The sequence below is a fragment of the Ascaphus truei genome, chromosome 1 (genome assembly GCF_040206685.1).
Source record: "Ascaphus truei isolate aAscTru1 chromosome 1, aAscTru1.hap1, whole genome shotgun sequence".
In the NCBI taxonomy this organism is placed as follows: domain Eukaryota; kingdom Metazoa; phylum Chordata; class Amphibia; order Anura; family Ascaphidae; genus Ascaphus; species Ascaphus truei.
Window position 1 is genome coordinate 113,122,490 of NC_134483.1, and position 27,167 is coordinate 113,149,656.

Sequence of the window (27,167 nt, forward strand, 5' to 3'; positions counted from 1 at the left end):
GATCCCAACATGTGTCTATCTCAGGCTCTAATTCCAACCCCTTTGTTATCACTTGTGGTGTCCCGCAAGGCTTTGTCCTGGGGCCCCTACTCTTCTCAGTGTTCATCAATGATCTTCCTACAGCTTGTAAGGGAGCTTCAATACACATGTATGCAAATGACACAATCTTTTATATGCACACAGCCCTAGCCTCTCTGACCTTGAACACATACTTAAATCTAACTTTTTGAGACTTGAAAATTGGATTTCCCAAAATTATTTTTAAACACTGACAAGACTGTAACAATGGTATTTGTGACCAAGGCTACATTTTTAACGCTTCCAATGAATGAGCTCCAGATCAGAGCCAACGCTAATACCATCCAAGCCCCAGTTACTACTTTTAAAAACTTGGGCATATGGTTTGACTCCCATTTAACATTTGGGTTGCACATTGAAACCCTGAGAACAAAACCTATACCAAACTAGGTGTACTTTATAGGAACAAATCCTCCCTAAGTCTGCTGGTCAGAAAACGTATCGCACAGCTGATGCTAATGCCAATTATAGTATACAAATGGGTAAATCAATGGACTAACCCTCCAGGCGCTCAGAATAAAGCATAGTCCTGCTGGTGAGCAATGATACAATGAATCTCATAGACCCCGGCTATATTCAACAGTTTAGCAGTGTAATAAGTGTATCCTTCCATCCAACCGGCTCACCAAGAGGCTGGAACACGGGAAACTCACGTATATTTCTTGTTGTCCGGTCTTGCAATTTGCTGTGCTGTATGCTCCCGCTCCTCCTGGATAGGCTGGGGTCTCTCCGTCGCAGGATCTCGTTGCTTCACCGCCAACCCGCTACCCGCCGATGCGGAGGGTGGTCACCTGACCGGCGGCATGGATGGTGTCTTCTGAGTGACGTCACGGCAGACCCGACAGCCAGGAACACCCAGCAGTGACTCGGCGTGCAGGCGCGCAGTGAATCAGCATGGATAATCTCTTGAAAAGAGTGAATGCGCCGCACAGCACCAAAAAAGAAAGTGAAGGCTGATATGGGAAAAATAAAAGAGCTTTATTTGCACAAGGTGCAAGCGAAACCTCTTGACGCGTTTCGGCCTGGGTGGCCTTTGTCAAAAGAGACTTGAAAATTGGATTTCCCAAAATTATTTTTAAACACTGACAAGACTGTAACAATGGTATTTGTGACCAAGGCTACATTTTTAACGCTTCCAATGAATGAGCTCCAGATCAGAGCCAACGCTAATACCATCCAAGCCCCAGTTACTACTTTTAAAAACTTGGGCATATGGTTTGACTCCCATTTAACATTTGGGTTGCACATTGAAACCCTGAGAACAAAACCTATACCAAACTAGGTGTACTTTATAGGAACAAATCCTCCCTAAGTCTGCTGGTCAGAAAACGTATCGCACAGCTGATGCTAATGCCAATTATAGACTATGGGGACATAGTATACGACTCGGCACCCCAAACCCACCTTAACAAACTTGACACCCTCTACAATTCAATATGCCGTTTTGTTCTCCAATGCAACTACAACACACACTACTGCGAAATGCTCTAAAAACTAGATTGGTCATCACTTGAGTTTAGGCGCAAAGTTCATCTCTCCTGTCTTACCTTCAAATACTTTCTGGGCAAGCAACCTGTCTATCTGAACAAGGTCCTCACCCCTACCACATGCAGCACTTATCATCTGAGATCTGACTCCAAAAGACTTTTCATGATTCCAAGGTTCAGCAAAGTATCCGGCCACTCCTTATTCTCTTACTGCGCACCTCACAACTGGAACAATCTACCGGAGACTCACATCTGCCACCAGTCTAAGTTCAAAACTAAAGCTGTCTCACATTTTAATCTGGTCTGTAACTGTTACATACGCCTATAACATATATTATCTCTTAATGTGCATGCAATGTCTTGTATATAACTACTCACTTATTGTAACTATGTATTTGTCATCATACCTCTGTGCCCAGGACATTCTTGAAAACGAGAGTTAATTCAATGTATTACTTACTGGTAAAACGTTTTATAAATAAATAATAGTTTCTAATAATCTATAAATAATCACCTTCTGAATTTATTTGTATCATGTCATTGAAATGACTTCGTCATAAGATAAGTCAAGTTGTGTTTTCTTTATTTCCTTTTCCATTTGATTCTACATCTTTTGTCAACATATTGTGTCTAAACAAGAAAAATAAGTGTATATAAGAATAGTTTATAAAGCATGTATAGTAAAAGTGCAAAGAAGACACCTTACAGTATAAAATTACAAAACTACATATCCAACAGCATGGACTTATAAAATTTGCCCTTACAAGATATACATAGAACAATAGACGTATGCAGCAGTGACGTCTGAATGCTTCTACATCATACGCAAGGAGGGCGGAGCTCCAAGGGAGACCGAGAGTACACTCGTTAGATGCCTCCAGAGACAATGTGCCAGATAAGCTGATTGTTCTATTAATATATTTTAAGAGCATATTTTATAAGTCCATACCGTTGGATATGTATTTTTAGACTTTTATATTGTAAGGTATCTTTTTTGCACTTTTACTATACATGCTTTACAAATTAAAAAAAAGGGTGTGTGTGCCGAGCACACACATTTTCAGTGAAACGTCTGTCTTTTATCACTGTTTTGTCACAGAGATTATATTTGTGATGGTGATTTTAATTAAAAATCTAAACACAATTTCAGTGCCAAATCGCAAAGAAGTGTGACTTGGAACGCGCGTGAACGACACCCCCCCCCGCTTCTGTTTTAGCCATTTGCACTTATGTGAATTCCTTGTGTGTGTGTCTGTGTGGGTGCTGCTTGGTGCCTACTGCGCACTGCTGAGGTGCCCCGAGCTTGGACTAGGCCTCTATTACAGATGGATGTAATATATGTAGATGTGTGAAATATCAGTTTTGTGGAGTAAACAATAGTCATAAGGCTGCTTGACATGGAGAGAGGGGGAAGTGCAATGAAATTCACTATTCATTTTTCTGGCCCCAGCTTTTATTATAGAAAAAGGTATGATATAGTAGGCATCTATATTTAAAAAAAAAAAAACCAGCAACATCATGGAAAAGTGCACCAATGTTTTGAAGTCAATTGAGTGCGTCATCAGGATTACAATTCTAATCACTGCACCTACTTTTGTACCCTATACCTGTGTGAAGTCATACACTTAATTGCAACATTCCATTGTTAGAATGGCATATTGGAGAGAGAGTGGGGACAGGAAAGGAAGGGAAAAGGACACTATAAAATACTACACTTGTAAAAATTTATAAAATAAAACCTTATGAAGATTACTACTTTAGTGTATTTTATTGGCAGAGGTCTCCTTTATAAAAAATATGTATAAAAAATGAATAAGCAAGTTACATCTGGGGGACTTAAATAAGCACAACTCTCTGACGTCTGGGGAAAGTTACATCCACAAGAAAAGGGTTGCACCTTTTTCTCTAACCCACATTCGAACTACAGTATGGTTCCTTCGGTCATTGCGACCCAGATTCATGACATATCATGGTCTGACCACGCACAAATTGAACTGAAGTGCATGGATCTCTGCCTTCACAGACCTGGAGCAAACTGGAAATTAAATGAAGGCCTATTAAAAATACCTACGGTTTTGCAAAACCTAGATAAAGAGATCAAAAGCTATTTCAAAACAAATGTGGGAAGTGTAAGCTCCAATATAACACTTTTTGTGAAGCACACAAAGCTACTCTCAGAGGTTCTCTCATTAGCATTGTGGCAGGGAGAAAACGGGACAAAACCAAAAAAGTGTTAGAGCTACAGTCAAAATTAACAACTCTTAGGCCTTGGACATAGTACGGTGAGCTTTGCTGAGCCGCACTGAGCAGCGCGGCTTTAGCAGCCGCTTCCTCATGCATGCGGAGGCTCAGATATTTTGTAGAGACAGGCAAATTTAAAATTTTCCACTCAAGGAAGTGGAGGAGCGGTCACGTGACCACTCGCATCCAATGGGAGCGAGGGACTAGCCCCGCCTCCGCTCCGCCTCCCGACATGCCTCCGCCCTGCCCCCAAAGCGCGCTCACTGCCTCTCCTGCCAGGACACAAAAAAGCTCCAGTTTGAGCAGGCGAGGCAGAGCAGGAGCGCTGATCAGCGCGGCCTGAGGCACCATGCCCGAGGCCTTACAGGGAAACACAAGAGACATAATAGGATAGAAATGCTTCAAAAGTTGAAGGATACAAAAATTGAGTTAAATTTGGTCCTTACCTCCCAGGCAGGAAATGCAATGAGTTGGTCAAAGAGGAAATTTTATGAAAAAGCAAACAAGCCAGATACCTTTACTAGCATTGGAACTTAGAAACTGACAGTCAAACTTCAATATTCAATCTATTAGCCGTAAATCAAGAGGGTGGACCTCCAATCCTAAAATGATAGTAGATTAATTTAAAAAGTTTTATGATGGACTATACGATGGGGAGAAGGTGATCCATAATACTAAGACAAAGCAGGCTTTTCTGGCTGAGGCCGGGTTGCCAAGGTTGAGAGTGTAGGAGGAGGAAGCTCTAGCCAAAGAATTCACAATAGAAGAGCTAATTCAAGTCATCAAGCAGCTCAAGCCATTTAAGGCCCTTGGCCCAGATGGTTTCTCAAATCTATCTGCTTAAGATGTATAATGCGGTTTTGGACGGGGCCTCGTTCTCGGATCAGATTCTTCAGGCTTCCATTTCCCTGATCCATAAGAAAGGGAAGGACCCGATTAGCTGTAAGAGCTATGAGCCTATCTCCCTGATAAATTTGGACATCAAAATGTATTTAAAATTACTAGCTAACAGAGTGAGCCGGCTATTGCCCATGTTGTTTCACCCGGATCAGGTGGGTTTTATCCCAGGAAGACAGGCTGCAAATAATACAAGGGGTATAGTGGATTTGATCGAATTGGCACAAAAGAAAAAGATCCCAGCCATGGTCCTGAGCCTGGCTGCTGAATAAGCATTTGATAGAATTGACTGGCCGTATTTTAACGCCACTCTTGGGGCGTTTGGATTCAGAGGCAGAGCATTACATGCCATTACCGCATTGTACACCAATCCAGTGGCCAGGGTAACTCATCAGGGATTCCCCTCTGAGCCATTCAAAATCAAAAGGGGTACCAGGCAGAGTTGCCCCCTGTCCCCACTACATTTTGCCATGTGTATGGAACCACTGGCCACTCATATCCGTAGAAGCCCAGAAATTTTGGGACTACCGATGAAAACCCAAACTCATAAGATAGCTCTCTTCTGGCGAGGGTGACCGAGGATAGATCTTGAAAGATTTGCAGGGCAACATTTTCAAATTTACAGGAGGTCTCTGAGCGCGTTTTTTGAAACACCGCTTCCCTGGCCTTAAAATAGTGCATGCGGGCTATAACATCTCTGGGTGATTCCGACGCCGCCGGTCTGCTCCGTAGCGCCCGGTGGCACCGATCCATCATCAACTCTGATTCTGGCCTCTCAGGGAGCAGGGTCGTGAGCCATCTAGTGACAAAGCCCTCCACATCCTCTACCACCTCCGGGATGCCGCGGATCCGAATGTTATTTCGGCGATCCCGGTTTTCTGCGTCCTCTTGGCGATCTGCCAGTTCATTGATTTGGGACTGGAGGTATGTTGATCTCTTATCATTTTTTTTGTTGTTTTTCGTCGCTGCCCCCATTTTTTCCTCAAGAGCCCCAGTACGCTCCCCTATCCCCTGCACCTCTCTGCGGAGTTCCTGTATCTCTTTATGAAACATGGACTTCATGTCATTATAGAGGCGGTCAAAGTCACATCGCCTAACCGGCAATTGTTCTGGCACTTTGGCCGGGTCCCCCTCCCTGTCTGAGTCCGACCCTGCGGCCGAGCTAGCTGCTGTATCTGCCTCCGCTCCCTTTGCTGCTGCCCGGTTCAAATATTTCCTCATGTCGGTGTTTGTTTTCTTTTTGGTCGATGGTGGGGCCATCCTGAAGTATTTATACACCGTGCTAGGGTGTTGTGAAGGCGAAGGTTGTACTTTTTTCTCACTGTTTTGCTGCTTTTAAAGTGAAGGAGGATGGAGCTCACAGACTATGCAGCCATCCACCTCACCATCCAAAATGGCCTCCATAAGATAGCTCTCTATGCAGATGATGTCTTCTTGACGGTGTCGAGGCCCCTTACCACCTTGCCCAACCTCTTCCAACTCCTAGATTCATTTAACAAAATCTCAGACTTTAAGATAAATAATAATAAATCAGAGGCGCTAAACATTAGTCTCCTAAGGAACAGGAGAAGTTATTAGAAATTAATTTTAATTTTAAGTGGCAACTCCACTCCATAAAATACATTGGAGTGAATCTCACCAGCAACTACAGTACAAGTCATTATACAGTATAAGGCTTAATTACCCCAAACTAATCAGGACTCTGAAAGAGGACATAAGAACTTGGTCGTCATATAGCATCTCCTGGATAGGCAAAATACACTGTATCAGAATGAATCTTCTCTTTCGTATGCTCTATTTTTTTCAGACCCTGCCGATACCAATTAGACTAAAAGATATTCTCGGTCTGCAGTCCTTAATCACCAAATATATCGGGAGTTTAAAAAAAATCAAGAGTCAAACAAAAGATATTACATAGACCGACATCGGCGGGGGCTTAGCGATACCTTCCTTGTTGTCATACTATAAGGCGGCTCAATTAAGTAAGTTATCTCAATGGCAAACGGATCCCAATCGGAAGCGGGGATTGAAAATGGAGAGGGAGGTGTGTTCTCCAGTCATATTATATAATCTAATCTGGACCCAAAAATCTATACTTCAATCTTTCAAGGAGCCGCTTTCCTCAATGGCCAACTCATTGGATGTATGGGAAACTACTAAATTTAGGTGCGGGCTAACCTCTAGGACTACACTGATAAACCCATCATTTGATAACACAAACTTTGCTCCAGGACTGAACAATAGAGACTTAGCGATCTGGAAACAAAAGGGAATTCTTAGGTTTAATGATTTGGAGGCACGGAAAAATATTAAATAATTTAATCAAATTAAGGTAGAAAAAGAAATTCCCCAATCTGAATTCTTTAGGTACCTCCAAATAAGAGCATTTTATACAAAAGCAGCACCCTTCTCCCCATTAACAAATTTTGAGCAACTCTGTTTATTGCAATCAGACACCAGTGGACTTACTTCTCAAATGTACAAAGAGATAGTCTGTTCGGGACAGGAGTACTCTCGGCCTCTACAATACATTGCTCAATGGGAGGAAGACCTAGAGGAAACCCTACAATCAGCAGACTGGGAGGAAATATTTATGGCCACGGTGAAAAGCTCAATCTGCACATCACTGAAGGAGAACGCATATAAAGTATTGATGAGGTGGTACCTCACCCCATTAAAACTATCCAAATTCATCGAAGGGTACTCCCCATTGTGCCCCAAACAAATCAAAGAACAAGCAGATCTATTGCACATGCTGTGGCCTTGCCCTCGGATTCAGCCCCTCTGGAAGGAAATTCACATTTGGATACAGAGAATTTTGGACCTCGAGATACCATTTGATCCATGGCTGTTCCTGCTAAACAGGCCAGCCCAGCAGTTTTCCAGAGAAGAAAATAAACTCATTTTGCATATAGCAACTGCGACGAGGTGTGAGATCGCAGCACTGTGGAAACAGAAAGACTCTTCAGTAATTGCAAAAATTAGGAATACAATTTGGTTCCTTTGCCAAATGGAGATGCTTCTAGCCTTGTAAATGACATAGGCACCAAATTCCAAAAGGAATGGCAGCCATGGCTGGCCCAATCAGATATACAAGAAGTGAGTGTGGGCATAATTATGCATTTTTAGCTCTAGGCGCTTTCTCGTTCGGTGAGTGTTAGAGGGGGTCATCGAAGGATCTCTGGGGCTACAAAACCACCTTGATCTATTGACTATACACCAGATCATTAAAGAGAAAAGAAAAGGAGAGGCTGAGGGCAGTATACAAGTGTCCATTGGGTTCAGGCATCACAAAAATTTAATTTGAAATCAGACCCGAGGTGGAGTCTATAGGATTCATCCCCTACCTCCCACCCCACCTTCTTCCCTTCCTCATTCCTCCGCTCACATACTCTCAAGTTTTTCTTTATATGTGCACGTTGAATGGAACTCTACGTTCCATATTTGTTTTTGATGCAATGCACTGGATGTTGGCAAATAATTTATACAGTATGATTATTTCATTGTATTTGGAAAATAAAAATGTAAGTTACAAAACAACAATTACATCTGTAAGGGTCAAGTATGTACCATCCAATGTGATCTGTAGGTACAGAGATTTCTTTTCTTTTTTTTCTTTTCTTTTTTTTTTAAACAATATGGCATAAAGAAATATATTTTGGATAATTTATACCCTTTCCTACCCCACCCTTCCTTCTTAGGATATAATGGTAATTTTGTTGGATATGTAAGAAACACAGTTATTTGTTATACAGTCACAATATATTACTATATTCTCTTTATAGAATTGCCATATCTTTACTTTAGAAAAACAAAAGAACATTGAGTTGATTTAAATTGTTTTACATTTGCAAAGCTTTTAAACATTAAATCATAAAACAACTGTTCTAATGGTTGAGGTTTTACATGGCGTTATACTATCACGGCCCTTTTTATTCTCCAACATCTCCGATTTTGTTTGGGTATTTTTTCCGAATGCCACGCACCTCACCGCGTTCATGCCGAGACAGCGCTAATACAATGCACTAGGATAAAGGCGACCGCGGCTAAAATCCTGGAACATACTGCATCAAATACTGCATCTGCCCGCGGTTTTCAGAGTTGCGCCGATACGGCCGCACGAGGATAAAGGCGGCCGCCAATGTACTTTTATCAAGCTATTTACTTGCATATGTTGCTCAATAAAGATACTACGATCACTTTGTCTGACAGTGTCTAAGGTACTGATTAATTTATTTTGGGTTTATATTTGCTATTTGTTATCAATAGATCTCACTTGTCTCGCTATCTTTTATTTAATTTGCTATTTTTGCTTCCTTCCCTTTAGGTGATGAGGCCCTTTCAAAACTGGGAAAAGAATTCTTCCTTTCTTTGGAGCACTCTCTCAAAAACTGTGGTGAACAGCGGGACAAATCTGCTTGTGAAATAGAAAAATTAAAAAAGGAGTTGGATCAATCCTTAGAAAGCCTCAATAATTTAAAAAAAGAGCGAAAAGAAAAAGGACGTTTATCGAGAGGCTACTCTACCAGATCTGAAGCAGTAACCATAGAAGGGACAGTTCCGAGTTCTTTTGATCAAGGCCAACAGATATCAGAGATCACCCCTCAACACTTTGGTTACAGAAGTCCAAATTCTCAATCATTTTCTTCTGGTAAAGAGAGAGAAATATCAGACAACCAATCTTTACCACAGAAGCAAAGCTCAGGGTCAGCCCGTAACCAAAGAAACAAAAGTCTTCAAAGAAGTAATAGTGTAAAAAAGACATTGCGACCACCTTGGCAGGATTAAGCAGAATATTAAATAGCTATGAAACAAAATATTATACAACTGATCTAAAGTGTGTATGTAGGATATCAAAATACACTAGCAAATGTTTGAAAGATTTTTTGGAACAAGAAATTGTAAATACTTATAAACTTAAATCAATTTACTCTAAAAAAAGGAAACGTTTTTAAAGACACTTGGGTGTCATAGATACATAAATTCACCATGATGAAGTTCTGTAATAATGCCACCTGAATTGTGCTCTAATCATTTGTACTTTTCAACAAATAACATTTGAAAGTGGGCCCCTAGTACTTGGATGCAGTTTTTCTACTTCTGCTATTCTTCGTTAGTGATAATTTACACAACCACAAAAGTAACTATCGATATTTGTGATAAAGAGCAAGCCATCTTCGCTTTGTTTTTTCCTAGAGAGGACGTGACACTCTTACTCAAGAGTACAGCAATTCATCGATAATAGTGGAAAGAAGGTCATCTGTAACAGTGAATGCACCTTAAAATCAGCACTGTCCTCAACAAAAGTTTTTATGTAACCGCAATAATGTAGGCAAAGTCAACCATAGCTCTTTTAACTCTGTTTCTCGCTTTGGGGTTTTAGGTCGTGGTACTTTATGGTAGACTGCACACACTCTACCAGTCAGAATGTATCTTTCCATATTTTTTCAGTCATAACCAGCACTGGGGGCTGTAAAGTATTTTATAAGAGTAGCTATCTAGGCAGCACAGCTTTTTAGTTCCAGAGGTATTTGGTTTTTTAGTAAAGTATGTTATCAAAAAATATATTTTATTAATAATAAAGATTAAAATAATTGACTGTTTCCCATATTCTGTATTACCGATACATCTCATAAAATTTAATTTTTTCTGAAACCGGGAGCATAGAGTAGTAGTAGACAGAATGAAGCATCAATATAAATCTTGTACCACATATATAATAGGCCATCAAAATGAAGAGTTGAAATTGTGGGGGGATTTATAGAATGATGGCATGCTCTTTATGAGAAAAAACAAAACTTAACTGTTGTTATGAAAAACCAGACGATTTACACAGGGATCGCAAGCCCCAGACAGAACAAAGGGTTAAATAAACAAGGACTTTATTCTGACTGAACCATGAGGGAACAACACATGCAAAAATACAGTTAAAACACTCCCCATTAAATAAAACGGTGCAATGGGTCTCCTATCTCCTTGGGTGCTGGGCGCTAGGTTGAATGACTTACCCAGGTAAATGAGCTGTTGCAGGGGGCTCTGGATCTAGGTGCTGGGCGCTAGTTTGGGTAGCATACCAAGGAGGTCCTGCATGAGATCGGCCGTTCCAGCTGGTCTTATGCTGTAGAATCGCCACCGGCCCATATTTCCAGTTAGCCTACGTCACCGGGACTCTGGTATTCTGGAGCAGCTTGGCATATACTGCTCCAATTTCAACTGCTGGAAGAAACAGCTTAGCCAATCTGGTGTCCGTTTATATTTTAGATCAATAAGAAGCGAGGGACTTGGCTCGGTCGGCTGATCAGACGGGAATGTGGCTATGGCTTCCGGCTGTAAGGAATCGGGGAACAAGTATTTTGTGGCGTGTTCCCTCCTTACCTGCTGCTGCTGCTGCCGCCGCGGCCACTGTTCCTGCCGATGCACGCTCCCCCACTCTCATTACAGAGCATGCGCGCACCTGCAGCTCTTCTAGCTGCTGCACGGAACCTGGTCCCGCCTCCCGCACGCTTCATGCGTCGCGCATCTCTCCCGCGCGGCTCGCACACGTGATGATGTGCGACGATCCCCAGCTGCGTGGCAAGTCTCTCCTCCCTGCCTTGTTACCTGCAGCCTATCCCTGCTCCGCTGGGGCCGCGCCTTAGCTCCGCCCTCTGTCCCCATTGGTCTGTCCTGCCTTTAAATACTTCCTTCTTCCTCAAATGCTTTTCTCAGAATAATCCTATGTAGCCTCGTGAAGCTCACTTCGTTTGTGCAGTGCTCTGTCTCCTTTGCAGTTAACCTCTTGTGTACCGACTCTGCTTGTTTGTGGACCCTTCTGGATTTTGGACTTTGGCATACCCTCGACTACAGCAATCTCTCCTACCCTTGAACACGGCATACGGACTCGGATTACGCTGCTCTCTCCAATCCCAGACCACGGTTTACGGACCCCTACTATCGTGTCTTCTCCAATCCCGAAACTCAGCAAGTATACCGCATCTCCTACACTCTCCAACCCAGACCCGGCTACGCTAAACTATCCGCCTTCCAGGCACGCCTCCGCTGACTGCGGGTGTGTGGTGTTATACCTACCCAACTCAGTGCCGGGCTCTTGTCTTGTTTGTGGGCAGCGCGAGTGATACACTGGCTGCTTGCATACTTGTGGTATCAGAGCGGATGTGAACTTTTAACTGATTACGCCACCATCTCTGAGCTGGTTCAGACTGCCTCATAGTACCATGCAGTTGGCTGGAATGACGCGATCAGTCCCTGGGGAAAAAAGGCTCTGATTTGTACCTAGATGAATCCCAGTGATCTTTGCATCCCAACCCCTGCACGCAAAGCCAGGAAAAACAGAAGAAAATAGGGAGCGATATACCCTTAGAAAGGCACCCCCATCCCAGACATGGAAAGCAGATGTAACCCAGGATCATGGCTCTGATGGGGAAAATGTTTCTGGTTAACTTGTACACAGCCAGATCTGCTTCTGAGGAGGAGTACCACTGCTTTCATGTGTGAGGAAACACAACTTTTGCAGTGCCGAGCAGTACAACTGCTTTTACATTTGTTAAAGAATAACGTACAGCATCCATAGGAGTCCCACTGCTTTCATGCCCTACATAATAAAATACAATAAAGCATGTCGGCACCATACTGATGCCCACCATGAAAGCTGACGAGAATGGATAGCAGAACAGGGCTTCACCTTTAACTACAGAAGCCCTGCTGCCTATTTTATCACATCGTTATGTTATTTTCCTTTGTGGATACAGAATTTCTCTTTACGTGACATTACGTTAAGTGACTTAAGAGAGCTTTGTGGATCTAGGCCTAAATACCACTGAACTGAAACAGCTACTTCACCTTAATGAATGCATGCATATGACTCATATGCTACAGTATGTAGAGCTGGGAGAATTTTCAAGTAGGATCCCCTCAAACCAGCTTTTGAATAACTAAGGGTGAGACTCCTGTGCAAAAAAAAAAAACCACACCTGAGGAACTCTGGGAGATTTGCTAATGTGCATGCAAAGTATATTTAAATGAGTCACATCCCACAATTCCTGAAAGGCTGTCCATAAAAACTATACTGACAATCCTAAGGCACCTAGTGAGTGGAATGGTGTACTGGTGTCAGGCCCAACAGAATTGGAACCAACAAATTCTGATTATCTGTTCATCAGTTCCAGCAGTGTGAGCTAAACCAGTATCCTAGTAGCATCACTGTCACATCATACTTTTGAGCTGCTCACACATGTAGCTAATCCAGGTATTAACATATCTCACAGGTATCGAAGGTGTGCTGCACAAGGAACATTAAACTGTCAACCAGGAAGTGGTCTGCTTTTAAAGGAATCCAGGGGGGTGGGAGCTACAGTACTACAGATATGAGCACTCAGTGAGAAGTAGAGCTTAAAACTTTAGTGTGTTGTGAGTGACAGTGGTGCTCCATGATGGATATGCACAAAGGTGTAATAGAATTTTCATTTCCCTTAACAAAAGTTGCATGATGTAACAGTTAACCCTATAACAGACAAATAACATGACAAAAAGTGGGTTTAAAAACATTTGTACTGTAAAGTACTTGAGTCACTCAATAGCCACACTGCGGCCAGGGACAGAAATATTTACTGTGCCATCTGCAAGAGTGCCTGACGCATCCTGAATAGAAATTAAAATAAATCTCTACAAACCACAGGAAGTGGTTCCACTGGCTTCCCGCAGTACACAACGAGATATTGGGTTGACAAGTCTAAGGCTGAGTCCATAGAGACTCCAGCCATGCGGAGGCTGAGGGAAAGTTGGTGCTTTCCCTGGCCTTACTACGCGCGCCGTCCGGGGGCGTGTCTGGGGGCGGGCCAGTGCCGTCACGGAGCTGGTTCGTCCTCATTGGGCGAACCGCTCACGTGACTGGCCCTCCGCTCCCGTGAGTGCTTAAACTAAAAAAAATTGCCGTCTACGCCTCCGCAAACCTGCGGAAGCGTGCGCGAGCCCCTGCTCACTAGCAAGCGTGAGCGCGGGTCAGCATCTAAACACTGACCATGCCCACGGCCTAAGGCATTTAAGGAGGGATGGGGTATGGTGTCAGATCCAATAGCTTTAGTTCTGTGAGCTAAACCATTTGATGGATAGCATCATTGTCACAGCATACATTTGAGCTCGACTCCTCAGTTAGTGCTCATACAGGTACAACACACTTTACCTTCTTCTGGGATATAGAACCATATCTAATAAGCAGTCTATTTATTTGAATAGGCTATCATGTATTCCAGCACCGAAGGTGCCTTATGAAAGAACACTGCTTAGTTAATAGGGCACACTATCTTTATTCTTTATAAGATTAGAAGTACTTACTCAAGTAATTTTGTGTTATTACTTTCTCCAGCTGCTTTATTTGCTGTGCTTCACCTTGTTTTTCCCTGTGTGTCAGAAAACCTGTTTTTATTTCATCTCGCCTGGCCTCAGTAACTCATAGTCTTCAGTACATATTACTTTGTGCGTGAAGTCCTTTCAAGGTTACAATCAACAAAATAGATACAGTACAGTATCCCTTGGAGATATGCTAGTAGACCTTTACAGTGGTGCTGCCCAGCAGCTGGCTTGGCTCACACTGCTAGAGCTGCTTGCCAGAGTTGCAGTGGTTGGGGGTTTTCATCCTGTTCGGCCTAACACCAGTACACTGTTCCAGTCACTTACGTTAGATCTGTTAACTCAATATAGTTGTTATGGAAATCATTTTAGGAAATATGGGATGTGACTTATGCTAATGGTTATGCAAAGTATATTTAAATATCTCACAGGGTACCTCAGGTATGCTCCTTTTTAAGCACACCACCATCACCATATTTCAGGTATTCAAATCCAACCGGATTGGATCCAATGAAGATTTTCTTAGAGATTAAATATGAAGCCAGGTACACATTTTCTTTAGACACTGTTTACAAGGCAGCTCTCATTCCTTCTTATTAGACTCCTCTATCCAGCAAATACCTGCACATGATCTACTACAAAGAACCACTATATTGTTAATTTCCACATACTCAATTTTGGAGGTCATTTAGTTATTTTGTTATTCTGACTTTAAAACAAAATGGGGATATTTTCATTTGCAGGTCAAATTAGAAACAAAACAAAAACCATATAGTATATGCTTTTTTCTTTGCACACATGTAAAAGCTTTGTCCTGCAGTCATGCAGTGATTTTAATAAATGCCCCAAGACCTGCATAAATCAGCTCCTTTTTACTACTAGTTTTGTAAGAAGACACCAGAGATATTCTATTGTAAAATATTCCTATTTCTCCAAATAAAAGCCTTGGGGTATGTTCAATCAAATGCATACCTCTAAATGTTTAATAGAATCTAACAAATTGCAGTGTGGCATAGCAGCAAGATACATCATAACAAAGAGCTAATTTGTGGCATTTTAATGGGGAAAAAAAACCTTCCTTCTAGAAATGCACTCTACTCTTCAAAGGGTGATTTTCACATGATCTGGTGTTTCTCTGGATGCAGAAACGTAGGTGATATTCAATAATTACACAATTTCAATAAAGCTTGGAGCCTGTAACTTTTAGTTCAAATGAACTTACTTCAAATACAAGATAAGGAGAATTTCAGTCTATTTTAAAAGGATGCCACCAAGTATAATAATTATTTCTAAATGCACTTAATAATCTCGGGATTTAAAACCTGTATGCCAGAAACGGCAATAGTGATGTGAACCACAAAAAGTTGTGCTATTGAAGATGAAGTTGTTTCTCTATATTATAACAAAAAAGTTTGCAATGAAGACCTCATACGTTTACTTTCAAATGCAATGTTACATAAAGGGGAAAAGTTATCAGAATAATGTAGGTGTCCAGAGCCTTGGTGGAACCAATTATTTTAGAAATATATGTAACGGTTTTTGTGAACCGGCCTGACCCACCCAATCTCACATTGGCCCCTGTGGTCTAACCGGTCCCCATTACAGTGTGATAGTGTCTGGTGGTGCACCTGTTGGCAACAGGACTCCTGAGTCTCCCGCATGATGGTGTGTGGGGAGGACCCGTCCAGACAGGCAGCTGAGGTAGTGTGCTGAGTCCTACCTAGTTCCAGTGCAGCGCCTCCACCTCATCAGGGTCCCTTCGGTCACTTGGGGATGGTCCTGGCGAGGAACTCCTCTGTGGTGCTCCTCTCTGTACAATCACTCCACACATGTACACGAGAGGGATTGTAATTAAGAGCATCTTTATTGCTTGAGGTGGGCTAGCTGCCCCTCGCAGTAGTTTCTCTAGCCACTCATAATCATTCAGTGCTTCCCTTTGAAAGGTGTAATTCTCCTTTAATAGGGATTCCCTATCCCAGCCGGGATGTCTTTACCCTGTGCCAGGTCCCTGGACACAGTCTTCTTACTCAGCTACTATAACATAACTTTTACTCCTCTCAGAACTCTGGCAGAACTACTCAGAACCACGCAGAACTAACTTTTAGACACAGTGCTGTGCCTTATGTACACTCTGGAAACTGACACACCTCTGACATCACTAACCATGGAGTCAGAGCCTGTGACCACTCCCACCCATACACAAGGCACCTCACCAGGGTGTGAGGGCAAACCTCCATAATTACTGCTGGCATGCCCACAACTTACCAGGCCTTACTGTCAGCAGGAGAGATGACTGTAGCCATTTTACATGACCGCTACATATACATGACACAATCTAGAATACTGGTAATCAGTGCCATTTACAATACATTTTTTTTTAAATATTTATTCATATTGCTAAAAAAAAATGTCAAAAACTGGCTTTCTCCCTGTTGTCTCTTTACTGTATCACAAATGGTATCCATTATTTGATTATTAAAGGAACAACATTTGAGATGTTTATTCAGTGCAATAATTTTCAGAAAGAGGCCCTAATATTCCTGCCTGGTCTTACAGTAGTTGACTTACTGACCAGGATCTTGGATTCAAAATCCTCTGATACCTACAGAGCAGCTATAGTATGTAGAAACTGAAACCTGTCTTGTCTCTAACAGACAACATACAAAGAGTATGCTCGCTCCAAAATATAATGTGTGACCCTGTGTTATGTATGTATATATGTCTTTATATAGCACCATTAATGTACATAGCGCTTCACAGTAGTAATTCACGTGGCAATCATATAAATAACAAATAATACAAATAACAGGTCATGGGAATAAGTGCTTTAGACATAAAAGTAACATTTTGGAAGAGGTGTCCCTGCTCCAAAGAGCTTACAATCTAATTGGTAGGTAGGAAGAGCGTACAGAGACAGCAGGAGGGAATTCGGCTAAGTACGTCTGCATGGGGCCAAGCTTTATGTATCACTACCTGAGAGACCCGGCGTTGCCCGGGAGTAAAATGTCCCGCTCCCTCCTCTCTGTCCACTCCCCCTGTGTGTTTCTCCGCTCCCCGCTCTCTCTTTGTGGTTCGACCCCCCCTTGCGCAGCTCTGGTCCCCCCCTACAGTGTTCCACACACACACAGTGTCCCCCCCCCACACACACAGTGCCCCCCCACGCACAGTGTCCCCCACCCCACACACACAGTGTGTGTCCCCCACAGTGTCTCTCCCCTCACCACACACACACAGGGTGCCCCCCCCCACACACTTCCCCCCCTCCAAACACACACACTGTGTCCCCAGCCACACACAGTTTCCCCCCACACACAGTGTGTCCCCCCCACAGTGTCTCTCCCCCCCCCCCACACACACACAGGGTCCCGTCCCCCCCACACACACTGTCGTCGTCCCCCACACACACTATCGTCGTCGTCCCACACACTGCCCCCCCACACACACACACACACTGCCCCCCCCCCACACACAAAGTGTCACACACACAAAGCCCCCTCCCCTGTTACAGGACCACAAAGCCCCCGCCTAGCCCTTCTCTGCTCTCCCTCCTCCAGTCCGGGGAGCACTGTGCACGCGCCCCCTCTCTACCTGTGCGCGGGCTGGTTGCAGCAGGGAAGGGACGGGGGAGAGTGACGGACACCGGGAGGGGGGAAGGCACGCCGAGGGGGCTCCGGAGTACAAAGCCCCTGCCTAGCCCTTCTCTGGTCTCCCTCCTCCCGTCCGGGGATCGCTAATTAAATTGCGAAATTCTACGGAACCCCAGCCATCTGTAATATCATTTCTGAGATCAGATGCATTGTAAATTCTTCTGTATTTGGTACAATTTTCAAACGGCCTGAAAATTACAGGGAACCCTTTAGGGATGTCCGGGGAACTCAAAGGTTCCTAGGAATCCCTGTTAAAAAACTCCGGATTAAAGGAATGCATGGAGGAGCAAAAAAGTTAAAATAAAAATTGTATTGGGCATGGATTGTTTTAGTAATTGTCTCAATGCAATGTGTATTTTTAAGCATTTTTTAAAATAAATGTTTGAACTTTTAACTTCTTTGTCATGGACAACTGATGTTTGCCTCCATAGATATTGCTACAGTATGTGGTCCAGCTAATATCTGTTATAAAAATAGCACATACGTATAATAGATTAATATCACACACTTCAACTCTATCATTACAAACTCAAAAGCACCATCGGATATAGCTATAGAATGCTAGCAAGTGCTTTGCATTTCTATATATAAAATTATCCTTAATGATTCATTCTATTTGGCATTAGTGAGATGCCATGTAAACTCTACAGTGGCATCACAGAACACACACACCCACACACACACACAATTATTTAACCTATCTTCTTACTACACCTTTTATTAGTAATCTTATAAACTATGACATGCTTTTAATTGTAGTTAGCAGTGAAACTGTGCCTTTTAGCTATGAAATATGATGGATATTTTGATCAACGTACAGTTTTTACCACCATATCCACTGGTAAAATAAAACATAACTGCAGTGTCTTGAGGACATCCTTTTCTCAAGGGTCAACTGACATTTGTTTCCATTTTCTCTTGTGCCTGAGAGACAGATGCCAGTTGACGTTATCTATGTACCTTTTCAAATCAATTGGAAATGGAAAAAGCAGCATGAGACCAACAATAGTCTTCATGAGACAACAGACACAAATGAGATGTGTATCCCTGCTTTATTACAAGGTACAATACATACTGTAGTAGGGTATATTTTACATATAAAGTATTGCGAAAAATCCCATGGGATAGAGTAGAGAGGAAAGCTAGTAAAATAAATGATATTTGCTAATTTAGTTCGAAGAATAAATAGTAAAATAATAATATGGTTCACTCAAAAACCCCAAAAAATCCACAAGAGCCTTCCCTCTCCTCATTCTTTCTACATTTCTTTATGTTTCTATATAACTATCTAAACCCACATTTTATCATGTGTAGCCCCCTTCTAAAACCAGGCCCGTTTTAGCATGCAGACTAGGGCAGCACTCTAGCAGTGTAGGGGTTAAACCCATTGCACATGGTCCTGTGTGTGCTCAGAGATAAGATACAATGTTGCAGATCCCAGGCACACGAGGCATGACTCGGAGCTAGGAAAGTTCTAGTAGGCCATGTGACCGGTTTGGGGGGACAGATTGCTACAGCATGTTTTACCCAGAGACAGAGAAGGGGAAAGGTTGACACCCCCTGGGTATAAGAGGTGAGGACCTATCCTAGAGAGAAAGAGTGAGCTGAAGCAGACTGTGCTAGGTTCCCAGTGCAGACAGATGTTCCCATGCTGCAGGGAGCAGGGCTGTAGTCCAGATTTATGTAGGGATCTGGGGCTGAGCCTGCTTCATCCTTAACCAGGGTTAGGGAGGGTCCTGGGAGGAACTGCAGGCAGAGGGGGAATTTCTGCAACAGATATATGCTGAAAACCTGTCCTGTCCATGCTGTGTGGTATGCGGATACTGCTGACAATAAAGCATCCTGGTTTAAAAGTTCCTGGCTCCCCTTTCTACTTATTCTACTCCTCACTGCAGCCTTGGCCTGGATACACTGGAGAACCCCTGAGACAAAGGTAAAACTGGCTGAGCTACACAACGCTGAAGCTTGTATCCTGCAGTGTAAGAGAGAGAGAGAGACAGATTGCGTGTACACCCTATCTTCTGCAGCCAGGTGGGGGTAAGGGTGTTACACATGTATATTTCATGCACATGGTTTAAATGTTTATAGACTTGCTATTTAGCTGATGCCACCCCTCTATTAAACATAAACTTTGTGCCACCATTTCATACACCAAAGAAAAATGTTTGTATTTCTCTGTGTAATAAAACCCTGTTGGTGAGTTATTGTGGAATAGTCATAACCACTTTTTCCTTAGAAGCTTTCTTCGATTGAATGTTGTTTAGCTGGGTGGACTGAGACTATTTCCTTGCTGCAAAGTGGCAGAGCCTTGGCTCTTTGCCTCTCTCAATTGGGCCACTTGTGCAACTTAATTAAGCCACCTGCTACTCTAGGTAGATTGGCAGTATTGCAGTGTGAGTTGGGCAGGATGGAGCAAGGATGTATTGTAAAGAGTTCAAACTATATAAAAAGGGGTTTATAGAACAATGTCCAAACAACGTCAAATTTATCCTGGCAAGTCCAGCCCTGTGTCTGGGAAAAAAGTCACACAGTCCATAAAGGTTCTGGGAGATAACAAGTGAAGTCTAACACCTTTGGCTGGATCAGGGCACTCCCTTGCTATCAAGTTGAGGCTCTCTCCTCAGGTGCTCTCTACTCATAAATTCCCTGTAGAGCCTGTTCTCCCATTGTATAGGCAGTCCTTGAGTTTGACAACCTGACTGTCTGGCTGTAAGGAATCGGAGAACACGTCCCTTGCGACGTGTTCTCTCCTTAACTGCCACTGCTGCTGCCTCCATCCCGGCTCCTGGTCATGCGCGCACCCCTGCTCTGATTACAGAGCGCGCTTGCACCCGCAGCTCTTCAGGCTGCGTCACAGAGCTTGACTCCGCCCCCCGGACGCGCCAAACCTCCCTCGCGCGGCACGCACACGTGACGACGTGCTCCAATCCCCAGCTGCGAGTCAACACTGCTAAGTGCCACTTGTCTCCTACAGCCTATGGGAAACTCCGCGGAGGCCGTGCCTCCGCTCCACCTCCCTTCCTACTGGTTCCTGTTCCCTTTATAAACCCGGTTCTGTCATTCAGTCTTTGCTCAGCATAACCACTTGTAGCCTTGTTGCTTCCACGTCAATTGTGCCTTGCCTTGTTCCAGTCTTGTTTTGCAAATTAACGTTTTGTGTACCGACTCGGCATGTAAGTGAACCCTCTCTGGATTTTGACCTTGGCTTACCCTCAACTACGGCGACCTCTCCAACCCATGGCCACGGCTTCACGGACTTTGACAATTCTGATATCTATAATCCCAGACCACGGCTTAACAGACTTCTACGATTCTGCTCTCTCCAACCCAAGGACCTGGCAAGTATGCGGATTAACCCACTCTCAGACCAGGCAACGCTAAACAATCCGCCTTCCAGGCACGCCTCCGCTGCTGTGGGTGCGTGGTTTCGTACCTTCCCACCTCAGTACCAGGGTCTTGTCTTGTTTTTGGGTAGCGCAAGTGTTACACTGGCAGGGACACTGACCGCTGCTTGGTCCTGCACTTAGTTCACACTCAATTGTTTCTAACCACTCCAAGTGGGGCCTACCTCTTATAACCTCGACCTTGCTGAAACTTGCTAGACTCCTACAGGGAGGGGCTCCTAGACCATTCAATATTACTTACTGATAATGCAGAATATCACAGAGATTCCATAGAATTCAATGGCAGTGACGACGTAGAATATCACAACATATCCCACCGCAATGCGACAGTTTAAAATAGCCCAGGCTACATCGGTATAGGTGATTAATCCTTTAGGTTCCATACTAGAAAGGGACTCTAAACTTAGTATGACATGGTTAACTCCTTGGTGGCCAAACCTAAACTGGCACCCCCCATAATGAAATGTTTGTTCCAGCATCATTTAAATGTACTTAACAAAAAATCCTACACATAATACAATGTACAGATGCCCTTGGTGACTGTGGCATGGGAAAGGCTCAGAGACCAGAGCTAGTGTCTTTTAGATCTCCTGTACTGCCGTTAACGTGTTTTCCACATCCTGCAGCAGGCCAACTGGTGGGAGGGGGGGGGGGGAGAACAGTTGGGACATGGTCCTAGCTCTATTGCGCACCTCTTGAAAGCCAGAAGGCTCCACCTCGGCACTGTGTCCCCTCTACTAACAGACTCCCTGTAGATCCTGTCCTTGCGGTGTCTGGGCAGTCCTTAGATCTAAGGACCTGAGTTTCTAATGGTGGCACTGATCACTGGCTGCTCCTGTTTCACCCCCAATTTTTCTAACCACGCTTAAGAGACCTCCCTCTTATATCCTCAGCCTGGTACACTCTACCATGTTCGAACTTGCTAGACTCCTACAGGGAGGGCCTCTGCACTAGGAGTAGGAGATTAACCCTTTAGCTACCACATTACGGAGGGACATGCTGATTATAAGATGGGTAACCCTTTGGTGGCCACATTAGTGTATAGTACTTTGCAAATGGGCATAACATTTAAATAATATGCCCATAATGCCTATAATATAGATTATATTGAAATATGTATGCCAGTATAAGTGCATAAGTGCCTGTGTACAGCTTAAAAATAATGTCATTTTTCAAAAGTGTTGCTTATCTTTTGCTAGTATATGGAAGCAATATATATATATATATATATATATATATATATATATATATATATATATATATATATGTGTGTTTTCATGTGTTTTTGCTAGCAAAACATAAACACCTGAAGCAGTGTGTTGAAGCACACTTTGTCAGGCTGGTAATCAAATAAGCTTTCAATGCAAATTTAGTCTGTGCAACTCAGGGCTATCACACTACCTCCCATACATCCCATTGCCCAGTCCATTGTCTTCTGGTGTGCTTCAGGACTGTTCTCAGGAGATCATCGTATCTCTGTAAAAGACCTCTCTGAATGTTCTCATTAACTCATTTGTTTTCTTAAGTATCACATTTTTGCTTGTGGCACATAAATAATTTAATTCCCGGCTACCCTGAGCATATTCATGACCATCTCTCAGTAATTTTCTTGCGTGCTCTTCTCATGAACTACATACTATTAAGTTGGAATTCAATATAATGTTTCCCATCTTGGAAATGTGATTATCTCCGAATTTTTGCTCACAAAAGCTTTTCAATGTAAAAATGTATTTTCGTTTGGTCATTAAGAGTATTTCAGACCGATGATCAGTTAATTAATTCCATTGTGCATAGAAAATGGATCTACAAGTCCTTCCAAAGCTATTGTCCTATTCTACAGCACACTCGTTAATATTACCGTGTTTCCTACAGTATCTCTCAAGAATGTGTCCTATGGAAACACGGCATCCATCTCTTTCTCTTTTCACATTCTTGCTGAATCAAAATGTAATTTCCTCTTCAACATTGTTAGGATCCATTATTTGTTATGTCACCCTGAAGCAAAAACCCTAATACATGTTCTCATTCATTCTCGCTTGGACAAATGAAACCTACTAACCAGTGATGTTTTTTTGTAAGACAAAAACTGCTGGAACCATAAGCAAAGAAAATTAATTTATATCTAAACTACACAAATACTTCCACTGTAAATGGAAGAAATGAGGCCCACAAAGCTGTTATTGTATCCCATTTAGTATTCCAGCCATATTCCTCATATTTTTTTTAATCAGTAATGTTTCTTATTAATCTGTAAAAAAAAAAAAAAGTGAGAGAACACAAATTGTGACATATAACTTGTTCTACTGCAGTCTTTAAAATGTAATTCTCCGTTTTTCCGTGCTTTAATGATTCTTCAGGACTCTATACCGCCCTATCACCAACTACACCTAATCACCCTTCTTGTGATGCTCAGGGCCGCCAACAGAGTTTCCGGGGCCCAGGATTGAGTTTCGACCGCCCCCTTGGAAAACCTGCCCCAACCCCTTCATACCTCCTCGCGAGCCCTCTCCTGTATTCCCCCCTCTCTCCATTTATTTCTCTCACTCTTTCACCTTCTCTTCCACACTAACTCTCCCCTTCTCCCTCTCTCACTTCCCCACCTCCTCTTCCACTACTTCTCTCCTCTCACATTCTCCCCCCTCGCCTATCCCCCTCCCTCAATCCCCCTCCAAACACTAATTTCCCCCTCCAAACACTAATTTCCCCCTCCTCCCCTGGCCACATACACGCTTCTCCCTCCCCCCACCCACACAATCCCCACCCTCGATACCCATACAATTCCCCCCCCCCCCAATACCCGCACAATAATTACCTCTCACAATACCCCCCTCCCACACACAAAATGCAATAACCCCCCCCACAAACAAAATACAATAGCCCCCCCTACACGCACAATTCAATAACCCCCTATATCATAAATACAATAACCTACACACAAAATACAATAACCCCCTGTACATACAAAATATAATAACCTCTCTCCCCCCACACAAATTACAACCCCCAAACACAAAATACAATAACCCCTCCCCACACAAAATACAACATCCACCCCAACACACAACATACAATAACCACCCACCACATATATAGACAAAATAGAATAACCACCACACCCCACACAAAATACAATAACCACTGCTCCTCCCCACACATAAAAATACACACTCTTACCTTGCCGATGGTGTGAGACCTTTGATGCCCTAGCTCTCCCCAGCTACTCTGGGCCTCTCTCCCCTGTCGGGCCTCCTGTTGGGCCTCCTGCATGGCCTGCCTCTCTTGCATACGAAGCACCTCTCCTACCATTGCGTGGTGGAATGTGGGCCTGTCCAGCTTCTGGCACACATCGCGCAAAAGAGAGGGAGGCATGGCATGGGAGAGAGGCCAGCATGAGCTGGAGAGAGCTGGGGTCCAGCGGAAATCAGAGACCTGGCAACCAGATGCAGAAATTGGGCCTGACCTCTGGCCAGGCCCAACTTCCAGTGCTGGCCGGCCCCCCAAAACCGTCGGGCCCGAGACACTTGTCCTGCCTCCCCTGCCTGCCCCCTGTTGGCGGCTCTGGTGATATACAGCAAGCACCAAAAAATGAATAACTCCATCTGTCTGTTTTCATCTTACCGTATCTTTTGATTATAAGTACTTTGTGGCAGGCATTTCCTGTGTTTTCCCTGAATTGTAAAGCACGAGTATTTAATAGCAAATATGTCTGGCATTATATAACATAATAATAATACAGTACCTTGATATGAGCTAGAATCCCACCAAACTGACTAAAAATAATGATTTAGTATTTAGTTCCTTTTCTGTGAATATTTGTAAAATCGCAAATACTAGATGGCGTTTTAGTCTAAAAGGCTACATCTTAGCAGAATATTTGGATTTTAAATGGGCAATAGTAAATGGTTGGTTATTCTTTGCATACATATTTTGTCACAGACGCTTTCTCGAAATCTTTCTGATTATTTTAGGCTGATGAATATAAACTCCAACCAAGGAAGCTTCATTTTGCTGTGACCTGATTATCTCAAATACAAAAACACTCAAATACATTATTCATATTATTCCCAATTCTCAGTTCAGTAATTCTCCCATCATAAGGCATGTTTTGCAATATACCCACTAGCCGTGTTTTTCAGAAGCTGTAAATTCTATAACATGAATGCCTTTATACTCCTAGAAGCACACCTTTGCAATTATCATGTAAATTATTAGGGCTTCAGAAATCTTCCCTATATGCCTCCAGTTCATAATTCAAAGAACCATCTCAGTAAAGAATGGGCAATGTGTCTTCTCTCGGTTGGTTCTTATGGCTTATTTTTTTATTTATTTTTTGCACCACATTAGTCTCGTTGCTTCAAATCCCCAAACTGGTTATACACAAAGAGCACCAGACACTGCTTGACATTTGCTTTTTTCATGTGTCAAATGATGTGTGAACCAGACAAAAGAAATCCAGATGATTGCATTGTAAGTATTATGAATATTTAAAGCAAACTGAGCAGTGCACATGACTGATAATGAGTGATTTGCCATGCTCGCTCTGACTCAGTTGAATGCACGTTTGCTTTTAGTTTTTATACATATTGGTAAAGAATTTCCATGAACATGCCTTTTGACAGGACAGACTATCAGTACTTGTATGTATGTATATTACTTATTGATATAGCACCACCAATGTCCACAACGCTTTACCAAATAAGCAAGACAGTACAGGGAGATACTGTATATATACAAAGTGTCACAAGTCCCTTATGCAGAAAGTTGATAGTGAGAATTGGGGGCCCCTGCCCTTCAGAGTTTATAATATAAATGGGTTAATGGGATAGTTACAGAACATAATAGGAGCAAGTGCAGTATAGAATATATTTGAGGGAGGAAGTAAGTACATCAGGAGTCAGGAGTGTGAGGAGTAGCCACAGTCCCAAACTAATCAAATTCTTTGCTGAAGAGTTGAACGAGGGGAGGGTGGAGGTATGCAACAGTTAGGGAATAAAAACAGAGGAAGGTTTCATACAGGAGAGTTCTGTAGAGACAAATGGAGCAGAGAGAAGACAGAAAGGGAGAAGAAGGGATATAGTGGGAGATTAGAGTGTAATTGTATTAGAGATAGAAGAATGTAGAGTCATAAAGGAGAGAAGGATACATTATAGGTAATGTAGAGCTTGATAGGGAGCCATTGGAGGGATTTCAATAGGCAGAGACAGGCCTAGCATAGAGTGAGAACTCTAGCAGTAGAATTTTTAATAAATGGTAGTGGAGGCAGGGAGAGCAGAGATGGGAAGGTTTCAATACATGATGCAAAACCTTTGGGTAGTTAGAGCACTAAAAAAAATATTGCTTGATTGATTGAATAGTCAAATTTTGATATCATGAGAGCATACATGAGAGTTTTAGTTGCAGAGTGACAGAGGAAAGGGGGATTCTGTCAATGTTGCAGAGGAAAAATCATCAAGATTTAGCATGAATGTCAGGAGAAGGATATGGAAGAGTCAATTATTACACCAAGACAGCTTGCTTTTGAGACTGGATGAATTATTGTGTTATTGACTGTGACAGAAAATTGAGCAATTGGGCTTTTGGTGGGATTATGATGAGCTCCTTTTTAGATATGTTGTCATGAAGGGCCATCCGGCATGAAATAACAGACTGACACTGACTTAGGACTGGATATCAGGAGTAATCATAGGGGTTGTTCTTTTGCATAGATGTGAGATTTGAAGCTAATGAGATTGCCAAATGAGAATGTGTATATAGAGAGAAAAATTCTTCCCATGACAGAGCCCTGTGGCACACGCACACCAACAGACAGGTCAACAGGAGAGCTACTGTAGCAATAGAGGCACTGTGAGTGGTTAGACATATAAGAGTAAACCCAGCAGAGGACATTGTTATTGATACTAAAAGAGTGAAGAGTTTGCAGGGGTAGAGGGTGGTCAACACTGTCAAAAGCAGCAGAGAGATCAAGCAAAATAAGAAGGGAGTAGAGCCTCTCTCTCAGTGTAAATAGGGGGAGGGAAGTTTCAGTGGAATGAGCGGTTCGGATGTCAGATTGCAATGGGTCTAGGAAA

The 27,167-nt window shown here is 42.9% G+C and overlaps 1 protein-coding gene across 9 annotated transcripts in view; it reads left to right on the plus strand.

Annotated features, from left to right (window-relative positions):
- LOC142491099 (uncharacterized) overlaps positions 1-10,299 on the plus strand; it is a 140,834-nt gene extending 130,535 nt beyond the window's left edge. For all 9 annotated transcript variants that reach the window (XM_075593428.1, XM_075593411.1, XM_075593435.1 and 6 more), the window contains one exon: positions 9,031-10,299. In XM_075593428.1, the coding sequence (XP_075449543.1) occupies positions 9,031-9,491 (461 nt within the window). In that variant the 3' untranslated portion in view covers positions 9,492-10,299. The remainder of the gene's footprint in view (positions 1-9,030) is intronic.
- The last annotated feature ends 16,868 nt before the right edge of the window (positions 10,300-27,167 follow it).